The sequence below is a fragment of the Podarcis bocagei genome, assembly GCF_964188305.1.
Source record: "Podarcis bocagei genome assembly, chromosome: 9".
NCBI classification, from domain to species: Eukaryota; Metazoa; Chordata; class Lepidosauria; order Squamata; family Lacertidae; genus Podarcis; species Podarcis bocagei.
Window position 1 is genome coordinate 57,189,238 of NC_138134.1, and position 25,114 is coordinate 57,214,351.

The 25,114-nt window shown below is 39.7% G+C and overlaps 1 protein-coding gene across 3 annotated transcripts in view; it reads right to left on the minus strand.

Annotated features, from left to right (window-relative positions):
* GSTCD (glutathione S-transferase C-terminal domain containing) overlaps positions 1–25,114 on the minus strand; it is a 55,720-nt gene that overhangs the window by 482 nt on the left and 30,124 nt on the right. For 2 of the 3 annotated variants that reach the window (XM_081209346.1, XM_081209347.1), the window contains 7 exons: positions 17,579–17,694; positions 17,303–17,347; positions 14,865–14,993; positions 11,809–11,942; positions 9,882–9,912; positions 6,033–6,102; positions 1,009–1,127 (listed from right to left, as the gene is read on the minus strand). In XM_081209346.1, coding sequence (XP_081065472.1) covers positions 1,009–1,127; positions 6,033–6,102; positions 9,882–9,912; positions 11,809–11,942; positions 14,865–14,993; positions 17,303–17,347; positions 17,579–17,694 — 644 coding nt within the window. Of the gene's footprint in view, positions 1–696; positions 1,128–6,032; positions 6,103–9,881; positions 9,913–11,808; positions 11,943–14,864; positions 14,994–17,302; positions 17,348–17,578; positions 17,695–25,114 lie in introns of those variants that run through there. The other variant, XM_081209348.1, reaches the window with a different exon arrangement.

Sequence of the window (25,114 nt, forward strand, 5' to 3'; positions counted from 1 at the left end):
ACTCCCATCAAGTCCAGTATTCTGTTCTCAGAAGCATACTGTCTCTGACTATGAGCAAAGCCATAATGGGCAGTAACCAATGACAAGACGTATCCTCCATGCATTTGTCTAATCTTCTTTTAAAACCATCCAAGTTGGTGGCCATTACTGCCTCTTGTGGGAGTGAATTGTCCACACTTCTGCTTGTTTTATGCCTAGAAAGCAGAGGTTTGAGTGGTCCAAGCATTCTGCCCCCCCGCCTCACTCATTTCCCAAGGAAAACCCACTCTTTAGCTCTAAATCGGAGCAAACGTCAGTCCAGAGAAAACCTGAATTGCCGGTTTGCTCCAACTGAAAGCTAAAGAGTGGTTTTCTCCAGGTGAAAGCAGCGAGACTAGAGGAATTGTGGATAAGCCCCAAGTGCTGCATGAAAAAGTACTTTCTTTTGTCTGTTCTGAATCTTCCAACATTCTAACTCACTGAGTGTCTCCCAGTGTTATGGGAGAAGAAGAAAAACCTTTATTGTCCACATTCTTAGCATGGTTGCAAAATAAGCATGTTACTAGATTTTAATGATGAGAGTTGAGTTCTGTAGTTGGGTACCCTTGTTAGTATAGTCAAAGTCTGAGTACAAAAACACTTGCAAAATCTGTTTTCGAACATGCAAGATCTATCTTCATAGAAAAGGAAATGAAATCACCTTGCCAGTGATGAAGCTTTTTTTTAAAAAAAACCTTTATTGGTATTACTGTGGGGGCAGATGGACATTTTGGGATATTCCTGCTCTGAGAACCAGCTGTCATTTAATCACACATTTCAAGGAGGATTTAGGAAGCTTTGCAAGCAGCCCCACTGCCAACCCCTTTCCTCTCTGCTTCCTTATTTTGGAGACAATGGATTCAAGATGTGCACTGTCTGCTTCGCAGCTGCAGTTTGTATCTCCAAAATGTTACTGGACTTTGATCACAAGGAGTGATTATTAATTCAAATTGATCAGAAAAGCCCTTTGAACTAAATTGGGACACCCACTATCAAGTTGTTCTTTGGGGAACATGTCTCTGGTTCCATTGATATCACTTGCGCAGAGTAGTTGCATTTTTCCACTCCCCAAGCCCGGTCCAGATCCACCAGTCCCATGCAGTGTTTACCTAAAAATAAGAACAAATAACATATACACTTTCTCATAATTATTGTAATACTACAAATGCAAATGTACATTTCAGCATCAACACCCACTGTTGAAAACGGGTATCCTAGCATCAATTGTAACAATAGTGAATACGGTCATTTCAGTATCAGTCATTAACAGTAGTGGTGCCAGTATATATTTTGCAGTGTCTCAGACCTTTGTTTTGCTTATTAATGCAACTTGGGATAATTTCCTAATATGGCTATTTCTAATACAGCTGAAATGTCTCTTTATAGCAGGTGTAGGGAACGTTTGGCCCTCCTTATGTTGAGGAACATCACCTTGCCAACAAAGGTCCGTATAGTTAAAGCTATGGTTTTCCCAGTAGTGATGTATGGAAGTGAGAGCTGGACCATAAAGAAGGCTGATCGCCGAAGAATTGATGCTTTTGAATTATGGTGCTGGAGGAGACTCTTGAGAGTCCCATGGACTGCAAGAAGATCAAACCTATCCATTCTGAAGGAAATCAGCCCTGAGTGCTCACTGGAAGGACAGATCGTGAAACTGAGGCTCCAAGACTCCCTGGAAAAGACCCTGATGTTGGGAAAGATGGAGGGCACAAGGAGAAGACGACGACGAAGGACAAGATGGTTGGACAGTGTTCTCGAAGCTACCAGCATGTGTTTGACCAAACTGCAGGAGGCCGTGGAAGACAGGAGTGCCTGGCGTGCTCTGGTCCATGGGGTCATGAAGAGTCAGACATGACTAAATGACTAAACAACAACAAATGTTGAGGAACAACAACTCTCATCATTCCTGGACATTGGCCATGCCTACTGGGGCTTATGGGAGTTGTAGTTCAGCCACTTCTAGAGGGCCAAAGGTTCCCCCCACCTGCTTTATAATATTTAGAGTAGAAAGATGTGTGACCAAGTGAGATGGATTAAGGGCTGATGTTTGCATACTAAGTTATGATAAATGAAAGATGTGTGTTTTTATGGGGGCTCAGTATTAGAAGACATGCAGAAGTCCATGGATTCATCCCTGGCATTACCAGTTAAAAATGACACAACTGATGCTAGCCAGAGTGAACAATATTGACTAGAGCACTCATATTTAATTGCAGGAACGTTTTGTAATATTGTTGCTAATTAATATTCTTGCTGATAATCTGCACTGTTGCTGTTGTTGAACATTTGACTATTTTAAAATATTTTCAAATTTTATTTTTACATTTTAAAATAATACATTGTTAACATTTAATTCCAGAATGTTGAATACAATATGAATACAAAGTATCCCATTATATTATGGATAAAATAAGCATGTTGAGTTACTGAAGAACTCTGAAATATGAAAGAAAAAATTAAATATGCCACCTCCCTTAAGATAATAGAATTGAATTTTTAAATGTCCTGATTCTGCATTTGTTTAAAGTGGACTTGTTACACATGACAGCATATATCTGCAACTTATTATTGTAGCAGGAACCCCCCCACCCCAATCATTCTGTTTGTACAAACTTCACACACACTCACACTCACACTACATACGCCACATTTCTCTTATGAATTCATAGAAAATCAACCATACATCGGATTGCACTGTTCCATTTTTATTTTAATATCAAAGGGGGGTGCTTGGTTTCTGGTCAGCCATAATCTCTTCAGCATACCAGCACATCCACAGGAGCCCTGCCCAGTTGCTATGTCAACCCTGATAATCCCAGACAGAAGACAATCAAAATCACAAAGAACAGTGGATTCACCACAGGCTGAAACAAAGGACAATGATCAGATTTTCCCTCTGGGGGCAGGGAACTGCAAACTCCCCATTGTCACCTGGAAAGTACTCATGGGGAGGGGGAAAGGAGGAACCAGCTGGGTGACAGGACACTCAGGTTACCACCACAACTCCTCCCTCAACCCCTCCTTTCTGTAATGTATGCATGATGTCAACCCCTTCTGTAATGTATGCATGATGTCAACCCCTCCTTTCTGTAATGTATGCATGATGTTTCTGGGGGTGGGCTTGACCTAGAGGAGGGGAATTTCAAAAGTTTTTATAAGGTCTTGCAGCCCATTGTTCTGGGTCTTTCCTCTCTCTTGCTAGTGAGGGAAACACCCTGTTGCAACAGATCAATAAAGGCCAAGCCTACAGGCTGCTGTTTTGCTCCAAGTTATCCTGGTTGGTGTCTTTACTTTTTGTCCAAGAGAGCCCTCAGATTTTTCCGTTAACATTATGTAGGTAGATTGTACCATCTTACCATCTAATACTGGAATCCTATACCCATTTGCCTGGGAGTAAGCCCCATTGAATTCAGCAAGCAGAAACACACAGGATTGTGCTGCAAGTTATTTTTACATGATTACTGGCAAGGAATGAGTGGGGGTGCAGTGGTAGAAAATATATTTTTGTTGGATTGTTTTGTATTGTTTCATTTTGGGTTGGAACATTAATGCAAAAACAATCATCTTTATAATAAACAAAGCAATGGTGGTGGTGACCATTTTAACTATGCAACCCTGTGTGTCTTTTTTCAGAAAGAAGCACCACTGGATTCAATGAGGTTTACTCCCAAGTAAGCATGTTCAGAATTGCAAGCTAAACAGTACACCTTATGTAGAATCTCACTATCTGATTCTGCCTCTAACAGAGCATGTGGTTAGTGCTGATCTGATCTGACCTTTACCCTAGTCATTTGAAAACAAAACTTAATCCTCACCAACCACACGCCCATTAGCAAGTTTAAAAGGTGAAGAAAGATGACTGAAATGGAAGAGATTCTTTTAATGGAGCGAATAAGCCTGATGTCAAGTATATCTTCAGAAGAAACAAGGAGAAGAACAAAAATGCCAGTGAGAGATCGTTTTTTGTGGTTCACAAAAGTCTGCTCTCCCTACTTTATCTTTGAAAGGGGGGGGGGTAGAAGTACTATAGTGTCACAACATCAAATTTACCTGAAATGCTGAGTTGACACTCTGTGATTCATTTACAGCCATCCACTCCACCCTTCATTAAGTGATACATTTCCTTCCCATATCACCAAAGGGCTGGAAGAAATGCTCACTCCCATTTGGCGGAGTGGCACCTCTTGAACTCACAGCTGTGACCTTGTCAGCACGTTTTCCTTTCCAGATACAGGAGTGGCTTTAAAGTTTTGCCAGTTTTTGTGAAAAAATAGGTAAGATTATCTCAAGCCCTCAATGCTTCCTGTTGTACTCTTAGCCACCACAGAAGTGTTTAGATCAGGGGTCAGCAAACTTTTTCAGCAGGGTCCACTGTCCCTCAGACCTTGTGGGGGGCTGGACTATATTTTTTGGGGGGAAGAAATAATTTCTATGCCCCACAAATAACCCAGAGATGCATTTTAAATAAAAACACACATTCTACTCATGTGAAAACACCAGGCAGGCCCCACAAATAACCCAGAGATGCATTTTAAATAAAAGGACACATTCTAGTCATGTAAAAACACGCTGATTCCCGGACGGTTTGCAGGTCGGATTTAGAAGGTGAATGGGCCGGATCCGGCCCCCGGGCCTTAGTTTGCCTTCCCATGGTTTAGATGCATAGACATTGTTTCTTCTTACTGCCTGTTATACATTGGAAGTGAATTTTGTATCCAAAGCATGCAACAGTATCGAACCCTGTTTTGTCTATTTATCCCAAACACCTTGTCTTTATTTTTTGAAAATCAATGCCTCATTTATGCGTCAACAAAATTCCCAGAGCAGCTTGCAAGAAAACGTAACTCTAATATAAAAAACACTAACAAATTAGTAGAACTGATTAAAAAGGCAGAGAAGCCATTGAGTCTAAGAAAACAGCATAAAAACAAAAGGATCTAAAGTGCCCGACCATGTTTTAAAAAGACCTTTATCTGGTGCTGAAAATAAAAGAGCTCTGGCATCAAGTAAAACTCCCAGGGGAATCCCTAGAATATCAGCTCACCCTATGCAAACCAATCTTACATATTCTGAAGACATTTGAACTGCTGTAAAAGAGAAACACAAGCTCAAAGCTTCCTTGGGCATATGGAACTAGATATGCAGTTGTGTGGATCCCAGCCAGCTACTCTTCCTGTTTTAAAAGGTTCCACTAGATCTATTGCCATCCTTTGCAAATGTGTCCTTGTTACTGTCCTTTTTTTGGCAAGAGGGACACTTTCATAAAAAGGGAGAAAACTTTCATAAAAGCCACCACCCTTCAGATTCTATTTATTTTGTTTCAAATACAGTGGTACCTCGGTTTACAAACTTATTCTGTTCTGGAAGTCCGTTCTTAAACCAAAACCATTCTTAAACTGAGGCGCACTTTCCCTAATGAGGCCCCCTGCCGCCAATGCCCTTCCACCGTTTGGGTTTCGTTCTTAGACCGAGGTAAAGTTCTCAAACCGGGACACTATTTCCAGTTTTGCGGAGTTTGTAAACCAAATCGTTCTTCAACCGGACTGTTCTTAAACCGAGGTACCACTGTATTTCTATCATGCTTTTTAAAGTTCCCCAGACTAAGGCTGCTAGAGTACTGGGCTTGCCTAAGGCCATTTATTTAGTTCGTGGCTGATGTGAGATTTGAACGGTAATTTCCAGCTCTTGCACTATAGTAGCTCCCTTGCACTGTTACTAGCTCCCAATGACATCAGAAAAAACATAAGCATGTTTCTCAAATTATATCACCTCCTTTATTGGACTGTAAGTAACAGATGAATGTTCACTGTATCACTGTGTGATACTTTCAACCCCAGATTTAAACTGAGCTTCAACAAAGAAAACTAAAGACACTTCCCTGTGTGTTCTGAGAAACCAGCACTTTCATTCCTTGTTGATAAGCATGCCACGGCAACCCATATATAGTAAGCTAAGCACATCACCAAGTAGAGTGTATGTAATCTACACAACAGCTGTTCTATGGAAAAGCGTACCTATTTGCCTGCGTTCAGGGGGAAGCTGGACAGCTGTCTGATCAGCAAATCGGCAAAGAATCATGTGCTCCTAGAATAGAAAAAACACACAGAGAGATAAATATTGCCAGCTTCTTCCATTACGTTATTCCAAACTAGCAACCATAGTAGCATATACTGAAAGACTGTGTGCATCTGAAGCCCCCAATATCTGTTTTGCTATGCAATATTATTCAGAACAGGTCCTTCTGGCATGACATCGGATTTGGACACCGATGAAAGGGATGCTAGTAGAGGGTATAAACTGAAGCATTCAAATTAGCCTACGATGGCCTGGTATGAACTGTGTGGACTCTTTCAATACTGTAGTTAGATCCTTAAGCATCTATATCATGTCTGACCCGTGGAAGCTTTGTACCATGCAGCTTCACCAACACAGGCAAGATGGGAAACAGGCAAAGAAAGTACTTCTTCATGCAGCACATAGTTAAACTATGAAATTCACTTCCATTAATTGTAGTGGTGGTCAACAACTTGGACAATCTGGTGGAGGATAAGGCTTTGAGCCATGATGGCTATGTTCTGTCTGTCTGTGTCTCTGAACACCAACAAGCGAGGAGAGACTTCTGTTCTGCTTGCAAGCTTCCCATAGGTCAGTCTCTATGAGATAAGAATGCTGGACTAGATGGGTCTTTAGCTTAATCCAGCAAGGATCAAATTATGTTCCCAGTGTTTTGCTACTTCAACACCAGATTCACAACACTGCAGTGCCCAAAGAGCTCTTGTACCCAGCCTTTTTTGTTTTCCTTTGTACAGCAAATCATAGACTTAGGCTACAATATCTATCAATCCCACCTGGTGAACCACAATTAGGTTACACGGATCACATCTTATGACCCACAGAGACATGGTTTATAATATACTTTTACACACACTAGACCTTAGAGGTGATTATGCTTTTGACAGGGGGGGAATGCAAAAGGAAAGAAAAATGCCATAACAGTGCTTTGGCTGACAGCTGCACTAGCTTGGACAGCTGCAATTTCAAGTGCCAAGTCACAGCAATCAGAACCATTTCAGAGCTCTATATCTTGACAGAGCTGTTTGTAATGTTAGATGGAGATAAGTATGTGAGAACACAAAACACTTTTGGAAGGAATTTAGGTAATACCATTTACAAAGACAAATCCTCCCATTCTGTTTTTTTTTAAACAACAGGGATTTTAATTTTGCAGGATTTCTTGAATTTTAAGGTTTCCATATAGTTGGATATTATACTCTTTGTTTTTGCTATGTAATAATTGTCCTGACAAAATATTTATTTATTGCATTTTTAGCCCCAACTTTCTATAAGAAATACCTAAGATGGCTAAAATCCAATTAAATAAATTAAACGGAAACAGGAATGTTGAAAATATGCAGAGTTATCAGGATTTAAAAATAAAATAGTCTTTTTGTTTAACAGAGAATATTTTTAGAAACTATGGGAAGGGTGCTATTCCTGTACCTTGACAAAACAACACCAACAAGTTATTTGGGACAGCTAACTTTTGGGGAGCTGTAGAACGCTCTAGAGATATGCAATATTCAGCTTCAGGAGAGGGAAAAGTGGAAAAATGGCAGGCAAGGTATGGGTTAAGCATCCTCTCATATGTGCCATTGCTTGTCCAATCAAAATCACCCTGGCCAAATTCTTTTTCCTTTAAAGGCTGTTTCCCATTATGTGTGTTCAGTCCCAATAGGTTTCAAACTGAATAGTCAGTTTCAAACTGAAATGTATGTATACTATTTCCCATGAGAAAAGAGAACTTGCTACAAATTGTTCTTAAAAGTCAGCAATGAGTTGAGTCTTCACTGTGGGATGCCACAGTTGCCATTTTGAATGGGGTGGGTGGGATTCATCAAGTCTCTATAATAACACTTTGGTTTTACTTGACACTAATCCTTGAATTTCCCAGTGAAAGGAAACAGAAAATTAAGATGAACTATGGAGACAGTGACACAGTGTCTAGCCACCACATTCCAACTTTTGGCAACACATCAGTAACTGAAAATATATCAATCCAATATGCAAAGTTGTGTATTATATAAAGCCTACAGAACCAAAAATTATAAATTTATACACTGAACTGATATACCATCTGGTCTAGATCCATGTAAATAATACAATACTGATTTTAGAGGGGCTTCTTAGCACAAGTTTTCTTCTTTAAAAAAATCAACTGATACAAATTTATTAAAACAATATGCTTCTTAGAACCTGTGGAGATTTCATATCTTTTATGTTCTATTTAAAAGGTTGCATTAATTTTTCTCTTACAGTCTTTTCAAAATTTATGTGAAGGTTGGAAATGTAACGCAATGGAAAATGTATCAACTATTATTTTCCAGTGAACTATGTGATGGTCTTAGACAAAGTTAAAGATGCATATACTCAGTGCCAGATTTATGTACGAGCTAAACAAGCTATAGCTTAGGGCCCCACTCTCTTGGGGCCCCCCAAAAAATGTAAAGAAAAAAATAACTAGATGTACATTTCCAAAATATAAAATAAAAAACAAATAAAATAAAACCTACATACAGCAACAGTGTTTTGTGTTGTGTGGGCTCCTATTTGTTATGTGCAAATGGCTTTAGATACCTATTAGGTTCATAAATTACCATATAGCACATATTCAACACAAAAAAAACAGTGACAATTGGTTGTTGACAAAGGACAGCTGGACATATAAAGGGCCCCATTACCTTCAGTAGCTTAGGGCCTCATCAAACTTAAATCCTGCCTGCATATACTATAAATAATATTTAAGTTATTTTTCAAATGAATATGTCATATTTTCTAGCCAAATAGGGCATTAAAGTAAAATATGGTTTTCAACAAGCCAGAAAGAAGGCAGAACATAGCTCTCAAAGCATATCTGTGTGAGCTGAAACATACATGGTTATCTTCTACATTTTGGAGCAAGTTTCAATAGAAAGAAACATTCCACACATGAAGCGCTTGCTTCTGCTGAAATGAATGGAACATTCATTGTGGGTGATGAGCTTCATCTATATGTCCATAACAAATTGGCAGGAATTATTATGAAAATTTATTTTTACTTATTTTATTTAAACTCTTTGTTTCTGTAACTATGTTACTAGGCTTACTTGTGCCAAAAGCAATTCAGCCTCCCATCTTATGAAAATGTGGTTATTAGTTCACATGCTGTTCACTACGAAAACTACATCTCAAATACAATTGGGAGAAAAATAAAGCAATTTCAAGCCATCACTGTCCAAATTGAATCTGGACAGAAGAAAATGAAATGAAATGGGGAAATAGCAGCCATAAAGAAGGAAAACGGTTAAAAAATGGGAAACTGGCATAAAAATGCACACAAAAGCCTTCAGGCCTATCCAAAATATTCAGTGGAGCAGACTAGGAGGAAAGTACTCCTAGAAGGCTCAACAGGTTCTTGACATCTATGTATACTTGATGGATGAATATGTTTCTTTTATAGTGAAACAATTCAGTTGTTTTATCATTGTTCTTTTCGTGGTTTTATGTTTTAACTAATAAATAGTTGTTTTAATTTTTTTAATGATCTTGTCATCTACTTTTAGAAATTATTGAAACTAAAAAAATGAGATATAACCTAAACTACACACAGAAATGTATTTCATACTGTATTTATGAAATGTCTTTTTCCTACACTAAAAGAAAAAAGAGGAAGGAACACATGGAATGCAATGGTGAAGTTTCAGTATTCTGATGTGTTTTTAACCCTATCATTAAAAGAGAATTACTCATTCCACTCAAACCATACGGAAAGACACAGAAAAGGGCACAGAAAGAAATTCTAAACCACAGCTTCACCTTTTGCATACCTTATAGGATAACACTTCCTTGAACTGACGGCTGAAATAGAAAAGAAGATGGATTTGATCACCATGAGAAACGACGATTTCAAAATAGATGCAGTCTTTAAGGCATATGGCTGAATTTTAAACAAATACTTGGGTGGGTTGTTATCTGGAAGTTGAACAAGATCCAGAAGCAGACACTACTGAGAGTTTCTGTTCTTTTTTAGTAAATGCCTATAATGTGCCAAGTTTTATCACTTACAGACATTTATCATTTAAGATATTTTAAGTGCTAAACAAATGCATAGGGCTGTATCATGTCACTGCTACTGACTCACTGAAAGCAAGCATCTGACTTTTAATATTTATCCTACATAGGGCTGATGATGGATTCAATGTTCAGTGTGCATTGGTTGGGATTATACACCCTTTTAGAACCAGGTTTGCAACTTGGGAATACTTTTGAACAGAATAGCATTGCTCCTAAACTAGTCAGATGGTGGCTGTCGCCAGGTTTGCTGCACATGTTTGTGGGCCCGGCGCACTTGTTCCTGGAGAAAGATGGTTGTGCCACAGCTACATCCACATGAAGTGGTTCTACATAGGGCTATCTTTGAAACTGCACAGAGAAAAATGTAGCAGATAAAAGGTTTCTTTGCAGATTGTCTGCCACTGGTGTTGTACCAACGACTGAGAATTGTTACATTAAAGAATGAAACAGAGACATGCAGTTTAATTTCCTTCTCTGCACAATATCGTGTACTCTGGTGAATCACAAAAGTCAAGAGATCACAACTGGAAAGTGAAAGGACTGTTTTCAATCCAATAAAAATAATATGACTGTACGAAAAGGTATATGATCAGGCAATCAGAAAACTTGCACCTGAAGCACTACTTGACTTCTACTATGTTCTGTGGTCCTTTCATAGGTGCATAGGCTGCAATCCTCACTGAGCCCCACTGAGACTTATTTCTGAGAAAGCATCATGGGATTTGCATTGTAGAAGTTTCTTATTTTATAGATCAATGACTTTATTTAAAAGAACCAAGGTTTACAACTGTGGGTGTAATAAATGTTAAAAATAATGTGCGCATGGATGATTAGGCGAGGCTAATTAAGCCTCTGAACAAAACGATAAACATAATGTGACGCAAGCATACTGAGAGAGCTCTTTATTGCAGGCATGTATTATGTATTTTTTATAGCTGCTACTAACTTCCACTTCAGAAATGTCACTGGTAATTTGCAGAACAGTTAGAAATGTATCTTTACAGCTAGAATTATGAAGTCATAGCTCTAGGTGACACATTCAGCCATTGTGGCAATGAGCAGGATGTAACTCACCTTTGGGACTACCTGTTCCCCTTAAACAGAGGCAACACAACCAACCTATTATTCTCATGCCTTCTTCTAAATATCTGAGCCTGAGGTGGAGCTTCACATCACTTAACATCTGTCTTCTAGCACTTTAACTAAGGTGTTAAAAATAAAGGTATTGTTGGACTTGGGCCTTTTTCTTGTTCTGTGGGGCCAACACATTCACTACCTATGCAATCCTTTGCAAGTTTTCTCAAAAGTAAACTCCAGTGGGTGGCATCCAACAAAGTAGTTTGCTAGCACAAGGACTTTGGGCTGCAATGAAGCTCCCTGTCCCACTCTTCTGCCTGTGTGTTGCCTGCACCACCTACATCTCTTTTGGATTTTTTCCCAACCCTCTGGAGCAGATCTGAGGAGGGCACAGGGGTGCATGGCGAGAGGAGAAGGAGGGGAAGTTTCATTGTGCAAACAGATTTATTTATTTTTTGCACTAGCAGAAGCTCTTTTGGGGAAACCACCCACTAAGCTCAACAGAACTTACTAGTAAGTTCGTATAGAACTGTAGGCCTTTGTAGTCAATGTCAACCTAGGTTCCTCTCCATACATACACATTGATGTCAACAAACCACTGACCTTTGTGGAAATGCAAACTTGGCTGTGTTCTGAATGAAGCCATAACAACATGGAGAGATAACAAATGCTGCATGAGCTTTGACACAGCGTTCAATCACCATGTCTGTTGCCACACCACAAGCATGCAGTGCTACCTGTGAAAGTAAAACAATGGAATTTAATGATAACTGTGCATTCAGTTACTATTCAGCCATTTCTGGATGGCTGAATTATTGCAACATCAAAGAAAGAGAGCAATCTGTTGCAAAATCAATCTCTTTTTAGCCAGATAATACATTATTTTCTTTGCTTGCGTTGAGACAAAATGTAGCTAGCTCAATAAAATATATTCACTTTTGGCAGTAGATATAAAATATAATACTAATCCAAAACGAACTAGTGCAACAACATTATAAAGTTAAAATCTGGCACGATACATAAAGGTCTCAACCCAACGGTTTTTGACAGTTCTAATCACCATATAGGGCCAGATGCCATTTCTTTTCCAGATAAGAACAAAAACTGCAGGCCTCAGATATTAATCAAACAATGCGTTAAAATTGCCCAGAAAGGTTCATAGGTAAAGGAATGTTCCAGTATTACTTATATATTTCATTCATAGAGCTCCAAAATGAATCATGGCTGATTATGCTGAACATGGAGATAGCTGAAATTTGACAGTGTTCTGGCATAGGTTTCAAAACAAACCGAAATGCTTCCTGCCAGGTCTACTCTCAGTCACCTGAGATGACAGCTTCAGTCACAGATAGTTCTGTAACCATGATAACTACATAGCGCTTAAAAAATGTTTGGGTATGGTTGATGAACTGAAGATACTGTGGTTGTGGTTTTTTAAAGACTAGTTGAGAGTCTAGACTCTGCAGCACTGCTATGACAGATTACATTGCAAGAAGATATTTAAGTAAATATTTCATACTTGGCAATATTCAAATTATGCATACAGCAGCAATAATTATTTCAACGCCCCACGCCCAAAGTCATTTCCTGCTCAAATATGACTGTATAATGAAGGTGTTCAGCTGATATGGGTCATGTACCTTTTTAACACCATCTGCTGATAAGAACAACTAAATTTATAAGCATCCCCTCTCTGATTCTACAATTGGTTTGTGTGGCACCTCATCCAATCCAGATTTGTGTTTTTAATTCCCATCTTTTATGTCACAGTTCTCTCTGTCCTAACTGTACTATCATTTCGTTTTCTCTTAGGCTTTTCAGTAGAGCTTACTTATGAACTTACTTCTGAGTAGACATATATAGGATTGCAGTGATAGCTCTTTTTCACATCGGCTAATCCTTTGGGCCAGAGGATGCTTAATGCAGCCCAGCCCTTAAGTATGTGATTTCCTCTCCTTTTAGCTCCTCCCTTCTGGAGTACAAATCGTCTAGTCTTTCCCCGACAGTCTTGTCTGTGGGGTAATATTTAACAGTTTGAACTTAGCCAAGATCTGAAACCAAACAGACCACAAATGGGGAAGAAACCATGGCCCTTCAAATGTTGCTGGAGTACAACTCCCATCATCCCTGAACATTGGTCATACTGTCTGGGGCTGATGGTCACTGGAATTCAACAACACCTGGAGGCTTAAGGGATCCCCATCTCTGCCACAGATGTTCTCAATGCCTAACAGGACTAACTCAGAAGAAAGTCCCACTGAGTTCAATAGGGAGGGGAAACTCAGGCCTGAGGGCCAAATGTGGCACTCTAGGCCTCTGTTTGGTTCTTGGGACTCTCCCTAGCTGCTCTCTCTCTAGACCACCCCCTTCACTGGCTTTGCTTCATATGCCCCTTGAGTGTTTCTGCCTGGCTGGAATTTGCCTTTGAATGACTCTTGCTTGCCTGGATAGAGGCTAGAGCAGGCATAGGCAAAGTCGGCCCTCCAGATGTTTTGGGACTACAACTCCCATGATCCCTAGCTAACAGGACCAATGGTCAGGGATGATGGGAACTGTAGTCCCAAAACATCTGGAGGGACGAGTTTGCCTATGCCTGGGCTAGTGAGTGGTGTGTGTGTGTGTGTGTTGAAAGGTAACATTTACAGTGGTACCTCTGGTTGCGAATGGGATCCATTCCAGAGGCCCGTTCGCAATGTGAAAAACCCGCAACCTGAAGTGCAGTATCTGCACAGGTGTGCAGCGCAATTTGGCGCTTGTGCGCAAAGCATGATTTAGCACTACTATGCATGCACGAGTGGCAAAACCCAGAAGTAACCCTTTCCAGTACTTCTGGGTCGCCGCAGGACGCAACCTGAAAAACGTAACATGAAGCAAATGTAACATGAGGTATGACTGTACATTCATTGTTCTATCCACTTTTGCTTCAGGTCCTGCCCATCTTTGGCATGTGACCCTAGGAGGCTGCCAAGAAGGAAATACCACCCTTGCACTGGAAAAAGTTTCTCTCCACTGCATTACAGCCTTAAGCATGTTCAAGGACCAGACTGCCTTATGTCTGCATCATCTCTTAGTATCTTCTTGCCTCCTTGTGTATCAACTGAACTTGTATCAACTATTCCTGTCACTATCCTATTAAGAAATCATCTCTACTGACATTTCATACTTCTTCGTGTTGAATAATGTAATAATTATTGGAAGCTGACATTTCACAGAGCTAATTATGTTCTGGTTTTAAACGCACTCTTCCAAGAGCTAACTTCAATGCTCCATTATTACTATTTGCTTGTAATAAGATAAAATAAAATCCTCCTGCCTCCTCTTTGCTATGTCACCATTTCAGTACTGTACTAATTAACTTCAGTTGTTTTCTGAACTTGTATGTTCATTTGGCCTTATAAGGCAGCATGAAGGACACTTGAATTCCTTATTTTGTGCACAGCACAACCGTTGGGAATCAACAAATTAGCAATAGCTCAAAACTCTTAACTTCTGATTTCCCGTTAACACAAGTTTATACAATAGCAGGGTTTATAGAAAAATAAGTTGAGGTTACATAATATTAAGTGATAGGTTATAAGTGATAAGACAATATATGAAGACAGTATTTTCTTTTTAACATTACATAACAGCAAAGTATGAATATTTTCAAAATCACTTACCCCTATATTAAAATTTCCTTTAAAATAGTCCATATTTGCTTGGATGAACCAAATGTTGTCTAATCCTAGCACACTGCTTCTTTCTTCAGCACGTGTCAGTGACAACTCTTTATTTTCTACCAATATGATCTATATTTTACACAAAATAACAGTTAGTTATGGTAAACTTTTTGGTGAAATAAAAATTGTTGCAATAGCATGTTGAAGCACTTGCCGGGGCAGGGGCAGGCGAGAGAGTTGTATTCTGAAACAGAAATGTATCTGTCCAGTCATTAATAACAGCAGACTTCACTTGACTCTATCCTTTAATCAAACCAGACTATGCAGGATTTTGTGCATGCCAAGCAAACTTCACTGCTTTCTTAGTGAAAGATTGTACGGGCTGCTTTCAAAGCATAATGCAAAGTACCTCCATGTTGCTAACCTATCAGAGGGGCTTCCAAGCCTGACACTGATGCAGCAACACATCTATGACTGCTGCTGCCCCAGTGAAAGGGACAGTTTGGGTCTGCCAATAGAGATTCAGCAGGCAACTTGTGTGCCAACTTTTAAATGCATGCCGGAAACTTTTATATTGTGCTACACCTATGCAGGCAATTAAGAATACATCCTTCCACAATGGTTAGTTGATGTCTGTTTTTAACTTGTTATGGTTTTTAATGTATGGTTTTTTGTTTTATTGCTGTCAACTCCTTTGGGAGTTTTCTAGGACACAGTGGTATACAAATAGCTTTATAAATAAATTAATCAAGGCAGAAAGAAAAAGTATCTTCTTCTGGTACTGCGCAGAATGTAGTATCCCATCTTGTGAGTAAGTGCTACTCTGCAGAAGACCATAGGCTGGAAGCATTTAGTTATATTGCATATGGCAACTATCCTATGTGTAGCCAGGCTTTGCTCTTACAAAGGAAAAAATTACAAAAAATAGATTTTTTTCCCCAAATTAAAACACATGGTGCCTGTCACATCTAGTTTCTTCAAACACATTTGTGGCAATTGGACCCAGTTAACACAATTTTGGAGAACTGTGGAAGTAGCAGTTCCCAAAGGTATCCGTGAACAGACCTCTCTGGTTCATTTTTCAAGCATTTGGAAGAGGGCCAACTTTTTCAGGTTCACTTGTAAGCCTGAACATGATAGACTCAAATTTCCCAGAGAAAATCTCCTTGAGACTTAATATGGAGATGTGTTGCTCCTTAGGGAAGCATACAAATCCCGCTTCTATAGTTTATCAGCCAGTAACTGCATCTGGGCATTTCTCTATCAGCCAGTAACTGCATCAGGGCATTTCTCATATAAAATCCTTCTAGAAGAATGGGAAAAAACACAGATTGCCAATCTGGGCTTTTGATTGTGATTTCCAATTGAGTTTTTGTTTTGTTTTGTTTAAACTGTGATAGGATTGCTCACTCTTTTTTTGGGGGGGGGGGGTTGTTGATGGTTTTCTCTGTTACTAAGCCCAGAAAGGAGTAATGTTGTCTGTAAAACAACTTAGCCAAAATGAAAAACTACCCCAAATTAGCGACAGTTTGAGATTAGTTCATGCAAGGTTTTATAAAGGTAAAGGGACCTGTGACCATTAGGTCCAGTCGTGACCAACTCTGGGGTTGCGGTGCTCATCTCGCTTTATTGGTCGAGGGAGCCGGCGTACAGCTTCAGGGTCATGTGGCCAGCATGACTAAGCCGCTTCTGGCGAACCAGAGCAGCGCACGGAAATGCCGTTTACCTTCCCGCCGGAGCGGTACCTATTTATCTACTTGCACTTTGACGTGCTTTCGAACTGCTAGGTTGGCAGGAGCTGGGACCGAGCAACAGGAGCTCACCCTGTTGCGGGGATTCAAACCGCCGACCTTCTGATTGGCAAGTCCTAGGCTCTGTGGTTTAACCCACAGCGACACCCGCGTCCCGCAAGGTCTTATATTGGACCTAAAATAAGGAAGGGTCTGTCAGACAATGAAAGCCACAAACCCCACCTCCTGCTTGTCCACCAGGAGCCTCTCTTCATAAGCCACACCCCCAGCTTGTAGGATCCTGCTTAACTGCACTGAAATGGAAGAATTAAGTTCATGTTCTCAAACAATGGCTTTATCTTAATCGCAGAATAAATGTTTTGCATGCAAAAAGGTTTTAGAGTGTCTATTTGAGAGTTTGGAGAGCTGGTGTGAGGATGTCCCTGTGCTACTTTTATTCTTACTTTTTAAAAGTTGCCTTCAGTCATACTAATTTTATTGCTGGGAGAGAGAAACAGTGCTTTATCTTACTCAGAATATTAGAACGGGTAAATGAAGTACTTTATTCTACCATGAAAAAAACGTGAGTGGGTGTTTGATTTAGATAATTCTATCACTTTCACATATTTTACAAACAGCCTGTCTTTAATTGTGTATCTGAAATTCCAGGTTATTAAAGTCTGAATTTACATTTTACTGAAACCTTACCTGACATGATGGAAGTACGTGAGCAAGGACAATTCCAACATGGCCCTGTTCAAAGCAGAAGAAAATGCACAAATAAACCTTGATCCCAAAGCGCTGATCCATTTGACAACAAAATATTCCAGTAAAATATTGACAGAGACTTTGAAAGCAGATCAAATTCCAGAGTTTTGGACTCTTGTGCTGTTGGACTTATAAACATACAAAAACAACTGTGACTGAACTTTATTACAAACAAACAAACAAACAAACAAACAAACAAACAAACAAATACATTACCCCACCACTGCAAAAATCCACAATTTTATCTCCAGGTTTAGCCAGCTTTTTCACTAAGGCCACCATATTGTTGAGCTGTTGCTGTTTCCTAAAAGCGCGATCACTGGACATTTTTCCTAAGGATGACAACAAAGAATATACATTTGCTATTGCTTATGGCAAAAATGTGGTTTTTACAGTATTTCCTTTTAAATTTAAGTGATTAGATACAGACTTGCAGCTCCACATATTGAATGGCTTTTCCCATTCAGGCCAAGATCCAATGGAGGTTGCCGGATACAGGAATCAACTGACACTGATTCCCTCATGCCTGCAGTTTCTGCACCACCTCTCATGCTGCTCCAGAGTGTTCCCCAAACACTTCAGAGCAGATTTTCAGGGGGTACAGGGGGCTGCAAGAGGAAGGTGGAATAAAAAAAAGGTATCTTCCTTTCTTCCGATTTATGGTTTGTCCTAATGCCAAGGATTTTATGTTGCAGGTGCCAAGGAAAAGGAGGAGCCTGTTTCCAAAGAGCTTGTGATACATTTTTATCATTTATTATTACTTGTGTTATTAGTCACTTGTTACTCTGAGGTCTCCAAGTGACTTACAAGACATTTAAGAACATAAATATGAAAGCATTGATTATACCATATCAATAGAACAAAACAACCACCATAACAGCCCCAGGAATATTATTATATGGAAGGTTTAGAGAACAGCAATGAAGTGCTAACAAGGTGAAGAAGAAGAAGACCAGAGGAACTACAACACATTTAATACTACAACACATAAGTGCATTCGTATATAATATATAATAATTTATTATTTATACCCCGCCCATCTGGCTGGGTTTCCCCAGCCACTCTGGGCGGCTCCCAATCAAATATTAAAAACACAATACAATATAGAAGGATTTGATCTATAAGGGGTTTTTCACATATATGAGCCATCAATTGACACTGCAGCCATCTAGAGATAAGTATGCATTTGTGTCCATGGGTAACAAGAGAAACAGAAGCTACTTCCCCTCCTATGGGGGAATATTTCATATGTCTATGCTCTCATCCAATATTCATTTTCCAGATAACTGTATGGTGTGAAAAGGGTTTCCACATGTCCTTGATTATGAGGGAATAAGTCTTCTATCAAAAATTTTCCCTGTTCCATAGCACTCTGCTGCATGTGCTCTGGCACAGCAAATGATGGCTTGGATCCAGAGATGCTTGGGCTGGGTTCCTCTCATACAAGAGAGTTATTCTAGCTCCTTTCTGATAATGCCCTTTGCATTCCTTGAAAAGCTGCTCTAGGTCCTCTGGAAGCAGGTATTGTTGGAAATCAGTGACACCACCTGTTAAATGCAAGCTTAAAAGCTCTCCACCTTGCTTATGGAGCAAGGCCCATGCATTATGTGGAATTTGGGATACTCAAGAGAGCTTGCAGGGCTGTGCCAGTTCCCGCAAGATCTCGCATGAGCATTCCTAGCCACGCTGAGCAGGCCTAGCCCAGCAAGCAAGGCAAAACACTTAAAAGCTCTTTCCATGCCAGGTCTGCTTATAACAGTAGCTCTCCAAGGTCTCAGGCAAAGAGGCCTTCTTACTTATCTTATCCTTTTAACTAGAGGGCCAAGGATTCAACCTGAGGTGCTCTACTTGTCAAGCATATGGTCTATCTCCCAAATGAACTATTGAACAGGTATGATTTGTGTAATAGCTCCCCAGCATAGAATGGATATCTCTTTTGGATTTAAAAAGATAAAGTAAAACAATATTTTAGTAATAAAGTATACTACTTATTTGTCATAGGCAATGACATTTGTTTTTAAACTGAATTCCCTTTCTCGCAGCAGCTGAGCTGACATACCGTATCTTAAAACTATCAAATTGAAATTGTACTATATTGGATTGGTACAACCTAAAAACAATGGCAGTACCCGTAGTAAACAATAATACTTCTAGAAAGTAGTTTTTTTCTCCTCTCCACAACTAGGCTTGTGGAAATCTGATACTGATACCATGTTTGGTGGTGTTCAGCAAGTGGCTATGATTTCTTGCAAAACACAGGTCTCATTAAAAGTTTAAGTATTTGTTGAAATGCCACATTTTCCTTCACAGTCTCAGAGCAATTTATACAATAGCCATAAACAGGAGCTGAAACTTATAACATGGGAATTAGAGCCAGCCGTGCATTTTTTAGGAATAATTTATGCACCAAGATCAAAATATTTCTTCTTCTGTAATTACTTTTGGTCCAAACACATTTAACTTGACGTAGAGGAACAGCAACAAATGTCTCCGAGTTATTAATGTCACTGTGGCTTTAAAGTATATCCCAGCTGGCTTTGTACTTCAAAATTATGCACACAACCAGGTAAAATACAGGAAGTGATTCTATTGCCTTATTATAGGAAGATCAGAAATGAAATATTATGACCAAGCAAATGAAACATCTCCTTGCCTCCGTGTAAATACCACTGCCATTTTTAGAATGTTGGACAATAAATTGCAGTGAGGGAGCTGCTTAAAAACTCACTACAGAGGGAACTGCAACTTCACTGAGAAATGGACACCTGCAGTTTTCAGTCACAAAACATGGCAAGTGCTACTATTATTGTTTGGTGTGGCTGGGGTCGGCCAGATGTTACAGGAAACCAATTCTCTGCATTGTCGTAGTCATGTCATCTCATGAGCAAAGCTTTAGCACTCCCATAGCTCAGTGGCACAGCATCTATTCTGCAGGTAAAAGGTTTCAGGATCAACCCCCAACATCTCTTGAGATGCTTGAGGTAAATGCTCTCTTACTTCTGGCTTTTTCAGGGCTTTTGTATTTGGCAGCAGACTTGCCCCTGCCCGGCAACATGCTAATTCCATGGGAAATGCTAATGAACTTTGCTGCATTCACTTTATTGGGGAACCCTATGACCTAAGTTGATATAGCTCATTGAGGGCACTTCAGGAGCTTTGGCTGAGGCAAAATTAAAAGAAGGATGAGGCCAAGTGAAGCCAAACTGAATGAATGCCTGAAAAGGGTTTGCGGAAGATTCCAAGCATAAAATACAAGGTTTTCAGATACTTCACCCTTTTGTGTTCTGTGAAGTACAAAGGCCCTTCTCCATCTCTCTCATTTACAGCCAACAAGATTCTACTTTTAGACACACACTACAGTTGAAAAGTTGGTTTAAAAGGTTGCTGAAGACAAAACAACACAATAATGGTTGTTTTTTAAAAAAACTAAATAGTATCCCCCCCCCCCCCGGTCTAATATAGCTAACTAATTTGTTCTGCATTAAGGTAAGCTCTGCAAAATGGTTTTTATCATATAAGGTATCAGAAAATAAAGCCAATTTCTTCTTGGACTTTTAAGATAAAAATCAAGTATTTCAAATTAATATTAACAGCTTGCTTTACTTGTATTTATTTTATCAGATGTCAACAAAAGTTTAATAAAATTCTGTACTGAAGGGAAAAGCACACCTACTTTTAATTATTTCCAAGCCTCTTGTTAATCTGTCCTTTTATTGAAGTTCCCACTGGTTGTGATTTTTGTATAGCCTGCTTTGTTTTGCTGTCCAAATAGACTTCTTAACTGCAAGCAAAGTAGGGCTTAAAAAGAGAAATCTGATTCACATTGTATAAATCATCAAGGGAAGTTTTCATAGTCATTTGACCTTTCCAGGAAATAATGGAAAAGGCATGTGTAGGACAATACATATGTGTGTGACTACTTTTGTTAGGTTTGTAGTTTTTATATGTTGGAAGCTGCCTTGAGCATGGTTTTAACTTTGGAAAGGTGACATACAAATAAAATGATTGATCATCAAAGTTATTCTCATATGCAAAAATGTGCGGGTATCCAAATCTCTGAAGATAAAAATAATTTAGCCTTCCTTCCCCACTATTTTCTCTCTTCTATTATTATATTAAATTTATGAATCATCTTTTACATATGCCTCAAGATGATTTACAGCCATATCATAAAACAGCTAAAAATCATGGTTAAAAATACAAAAACAAATTGCCATAGATTTAAAACGTAAGCAGGGACCTTTTAATTTTTCTGGAAAAGCTTGTTGAGACAAAAAAAATCATTGTTTTCAGAAAATACAGATAGTGCTAGACAGCACGTGACATCTCAGCAGTAAAACTATTCCATGGAACAGGGGCAGCCACACTGAAAGCCCTGCTGCATTTTGGGGACTTCAAGGAGAAACTCTACTATGGAATCCAGTAACCTACAAGCAACTTGGTCCTGAGCTTAAATTTTAGTACCCAATCCCTGAACTTGGCACAAGAGCAGATTGGCAGCCAATGCAAATCCCACAAAAATGGTATTCTGGGCTGTTAGTAGTGTGCCTCCACAAGCAACCTACTGTAGTCACTATGTTCTACCCTAGTTGAAGCCTCCAGACCTCCTTCCTTTTACAAAGTGTTGGCATGCTTGTTTCTTCTTTGTAAATATATTTTATTGATTTTCGATGTACAAAATGAAAACAACCACCACCATGCAATGTAACAGGCCACTAATGCTTTGATCCAGAAATAAAGGGTGCTTCCAGGCAGGTGAGATTATTGTGGGATTGATACTCCTCAGGCATGCAAGTTTCTCACACTGTCCACGTGACATTGTCTTCATCTAAATGCTAGATCTTAACTCCCTTAATCCTAATTTACCCTTTCCATGAAAAATCCAATGGTTAAAAAAACCCCAACTGTTGCCAAGAGGCTGTTTGCAATCTCTGAAACCCATTTGCAATATTAAGACCCATCTATAAGTACCCAAAGGCACCCTGTATAACCAATGGGTAGGAGAGCTTCAGATACTTCAATTCCCCAATTTGGCAGGAGGTAGTTTTGAAGTTCCACATTATTACAATTGTATGCTAATTTATTCTGAAAACATGAAATGGATATTTATTCAAAGTGTGCTCAGTCTATTCACCATACCATAATGCCACTGCTTTTCTTCTGGTTTTGATTAGTAAAAAGAGGAAAGCTTCACTGAGAAATCCACCACATGTTTTTAATTTAACATGCAAAGATGGTTTAGTTACTAAGTACATGCAATGTTTAATTTCCCCTGTTTTGGGTGGGGGGTGGGGGGAAGGATATCTGAATTAAACTACAGTGGTACCTCGGGTTAAGTACTTAATTCATTCCGGAGGCCCATACTTCACCTGAAACTGTTCTTAACCGGAAGCACCACTTTAGCTAATGGGGCCTCCTGCTGCTGCCGCGCCGCCGGAGCACAATTTCTGTTCTCATCCTGAAGCAAAGTTCTTAACTTGAAGCACTATTTCTGGGTTAGCGGAGTCTGTAACCTGAACCGTATGTAACCTGAAGCGTATGTAACCCGGGGTACCACTGTATAGGGTTTTTTACAAAGTGAATATTAAAATCTAGTAAAATCCTATTAACTAAAGATTTCTTGTTCTACTGTTTATCACTAGTTTAAGTAATTCAAGAAGTAAGTCACCTATTATGGATGGAATGATGGGAAAGTCCCTTTGGTTTGATTCAGAAAGGGCTCAGCTAATAAGCGTTATTTCCCCTACTAAAAATAAAATCAGAATACAACCTGTTTCACCATCACCACACACACAAAAATTCTACATTGCAAATTCACTGCATCCTCAATGGCATCATCTGGGTAGCAATAAATCCAAAGTCCCACTGTTGATCCCATGAGCCCCCTTGTTTGTCTCTTCCCTGAAAATGTACTTAACTGGTGTTGGTGGTGATGGCAACAACTGGGAATATCTCACATAGGCCTCTGTGAGGTTTCTCAGTTCACCCCAGATAACTGGCATACTGAAATGGCAGCATTTCAGACAGCAAGGACTCTGGTAAACAGTTTTCCAGGATGACTAAATATTTAGTAGGGACATTAGCTGCCTGGACGCAGGTGGCGCTGTGGGTTAAACCACAGAGCCTAGGACTTGCCGATCAGAAGGTCGGTGGTTCGAATCCCTGTGACGGCGTGAGCTCCCGTTGCTCGGTCCCTGCTCCTGACAGCAGTTCGAAAGCACGTCAAAGTGCAAGTAGATAAATAGATACCGCTCCGGTGGGAAGGTAAACAGCGTTTCCGTGCGCTGCTCTGGTTCGCCAGTAGCGGCTTAGTCATACTGGCCACATGACCCAGAAGCTGTACGCTGGCTCCCTCGGCCAATAAAGCGAGATGAGCGCCGCAACCCCAGAGTCGGCCACTACTGGACCTAATGGTCAGGGGTCCCTTTACCTTTACCTTAGCTGCCTAGGAATCTGAAAGTCCCAGGGCTCTTTGCACCTTTGTGCTTCATGACAGTATCCCAGGGTTTAAGAAGCCCAGAGACATATAATATGAAATGCAGTGCTCAGACCCCCAAGGAAACTATAATTCCAAAGGATTCTGTAGATATTCCAGACACAAGGGAGCAATGAAGAATTTGGAGAGGTCTCCTTGTAGCATCTACCACTGCTAGATACATTTTCAGGGAAAGGTCTGGAATGAAGACACCAAGACAATCTTATCATGTGATAGACACTGTGAAGTTTGGGTGGAACTCATATTGCATTGGAGGGGAGGCCTCCATTAAAAAGCGCTCCCCTTCAGTACTTTACTAACTCCAGGCAATCTTCATTTTTGTGCAGAGGTTACGTTCTGGACACCCCCATATGTTGGCAGACTGTACATAAGTCTGCTCTGCCCCTTCCCTGTCCACTTTGCCCATTCATGACATCTTTATGACATTTTGGGGCTGTTTCTGGGTTCAGTGCTGTGTATGCAGGCATGTGCAACTGCATGTCATTAGGACACGTCTAAATTGGTCATTGCCTGTATAGCTCTTTGCAGCAGCTATCAAACTAGCCCATGAATAACAAGAATAAAGTTTCTTCACAACCAGAATGGTTAAATCTTTATAGCTACGACTTAAAATAACAACCATTTTTATGTTATCTTTACTAACATAAATTCTCATACTGCCTCCTAACATGAAGTCATGTACAATGTGCAAAGAAACGTAAATTAGGAATAATTACCTCATTTGCTTTTGTAATAAATCATATTAAAAGTTCAGCTTCAGGATAAAGCTATTTGCCCTTCAGTTGCCTAAAAGGGGCAGGGAAATGGCAGCAACATTTCTGAATTGCTGTTACATGGAATTAATAGAAATTAAAACATTTTTGGAGAAGTTAATTGCCTCCTCGGTTCCTGAATGTCTGATTTCTTGGCGTAAAAGAAAAGCAGCCTTCTTTTCTGAAACAAATGTACCCCTCAACCCCAAACTTTTCCCAAAGACGGTAACTCACTGTCACACAAATATCAAGCTCAGCTAATCCTGTTAAAATAAAGACAAAAATCAGAACATGTCCTAGAGATTCCAAGTTTAGAATATTGTGATTTATAGGTATTCCCAGCCTAGCTATCTGTTAATCCAACTTCAAAAAACCAACTAGCACTCTTGCACTCAGCAGTCTTTTCAGGGTGGGCTTTAGCACTACTCATTCTGTTTATGAAGATAAAATGCCAAAGCAGCCCTAAATCCCTTTATTGGCTTTCGAAAGAAAGACCAAGATGTG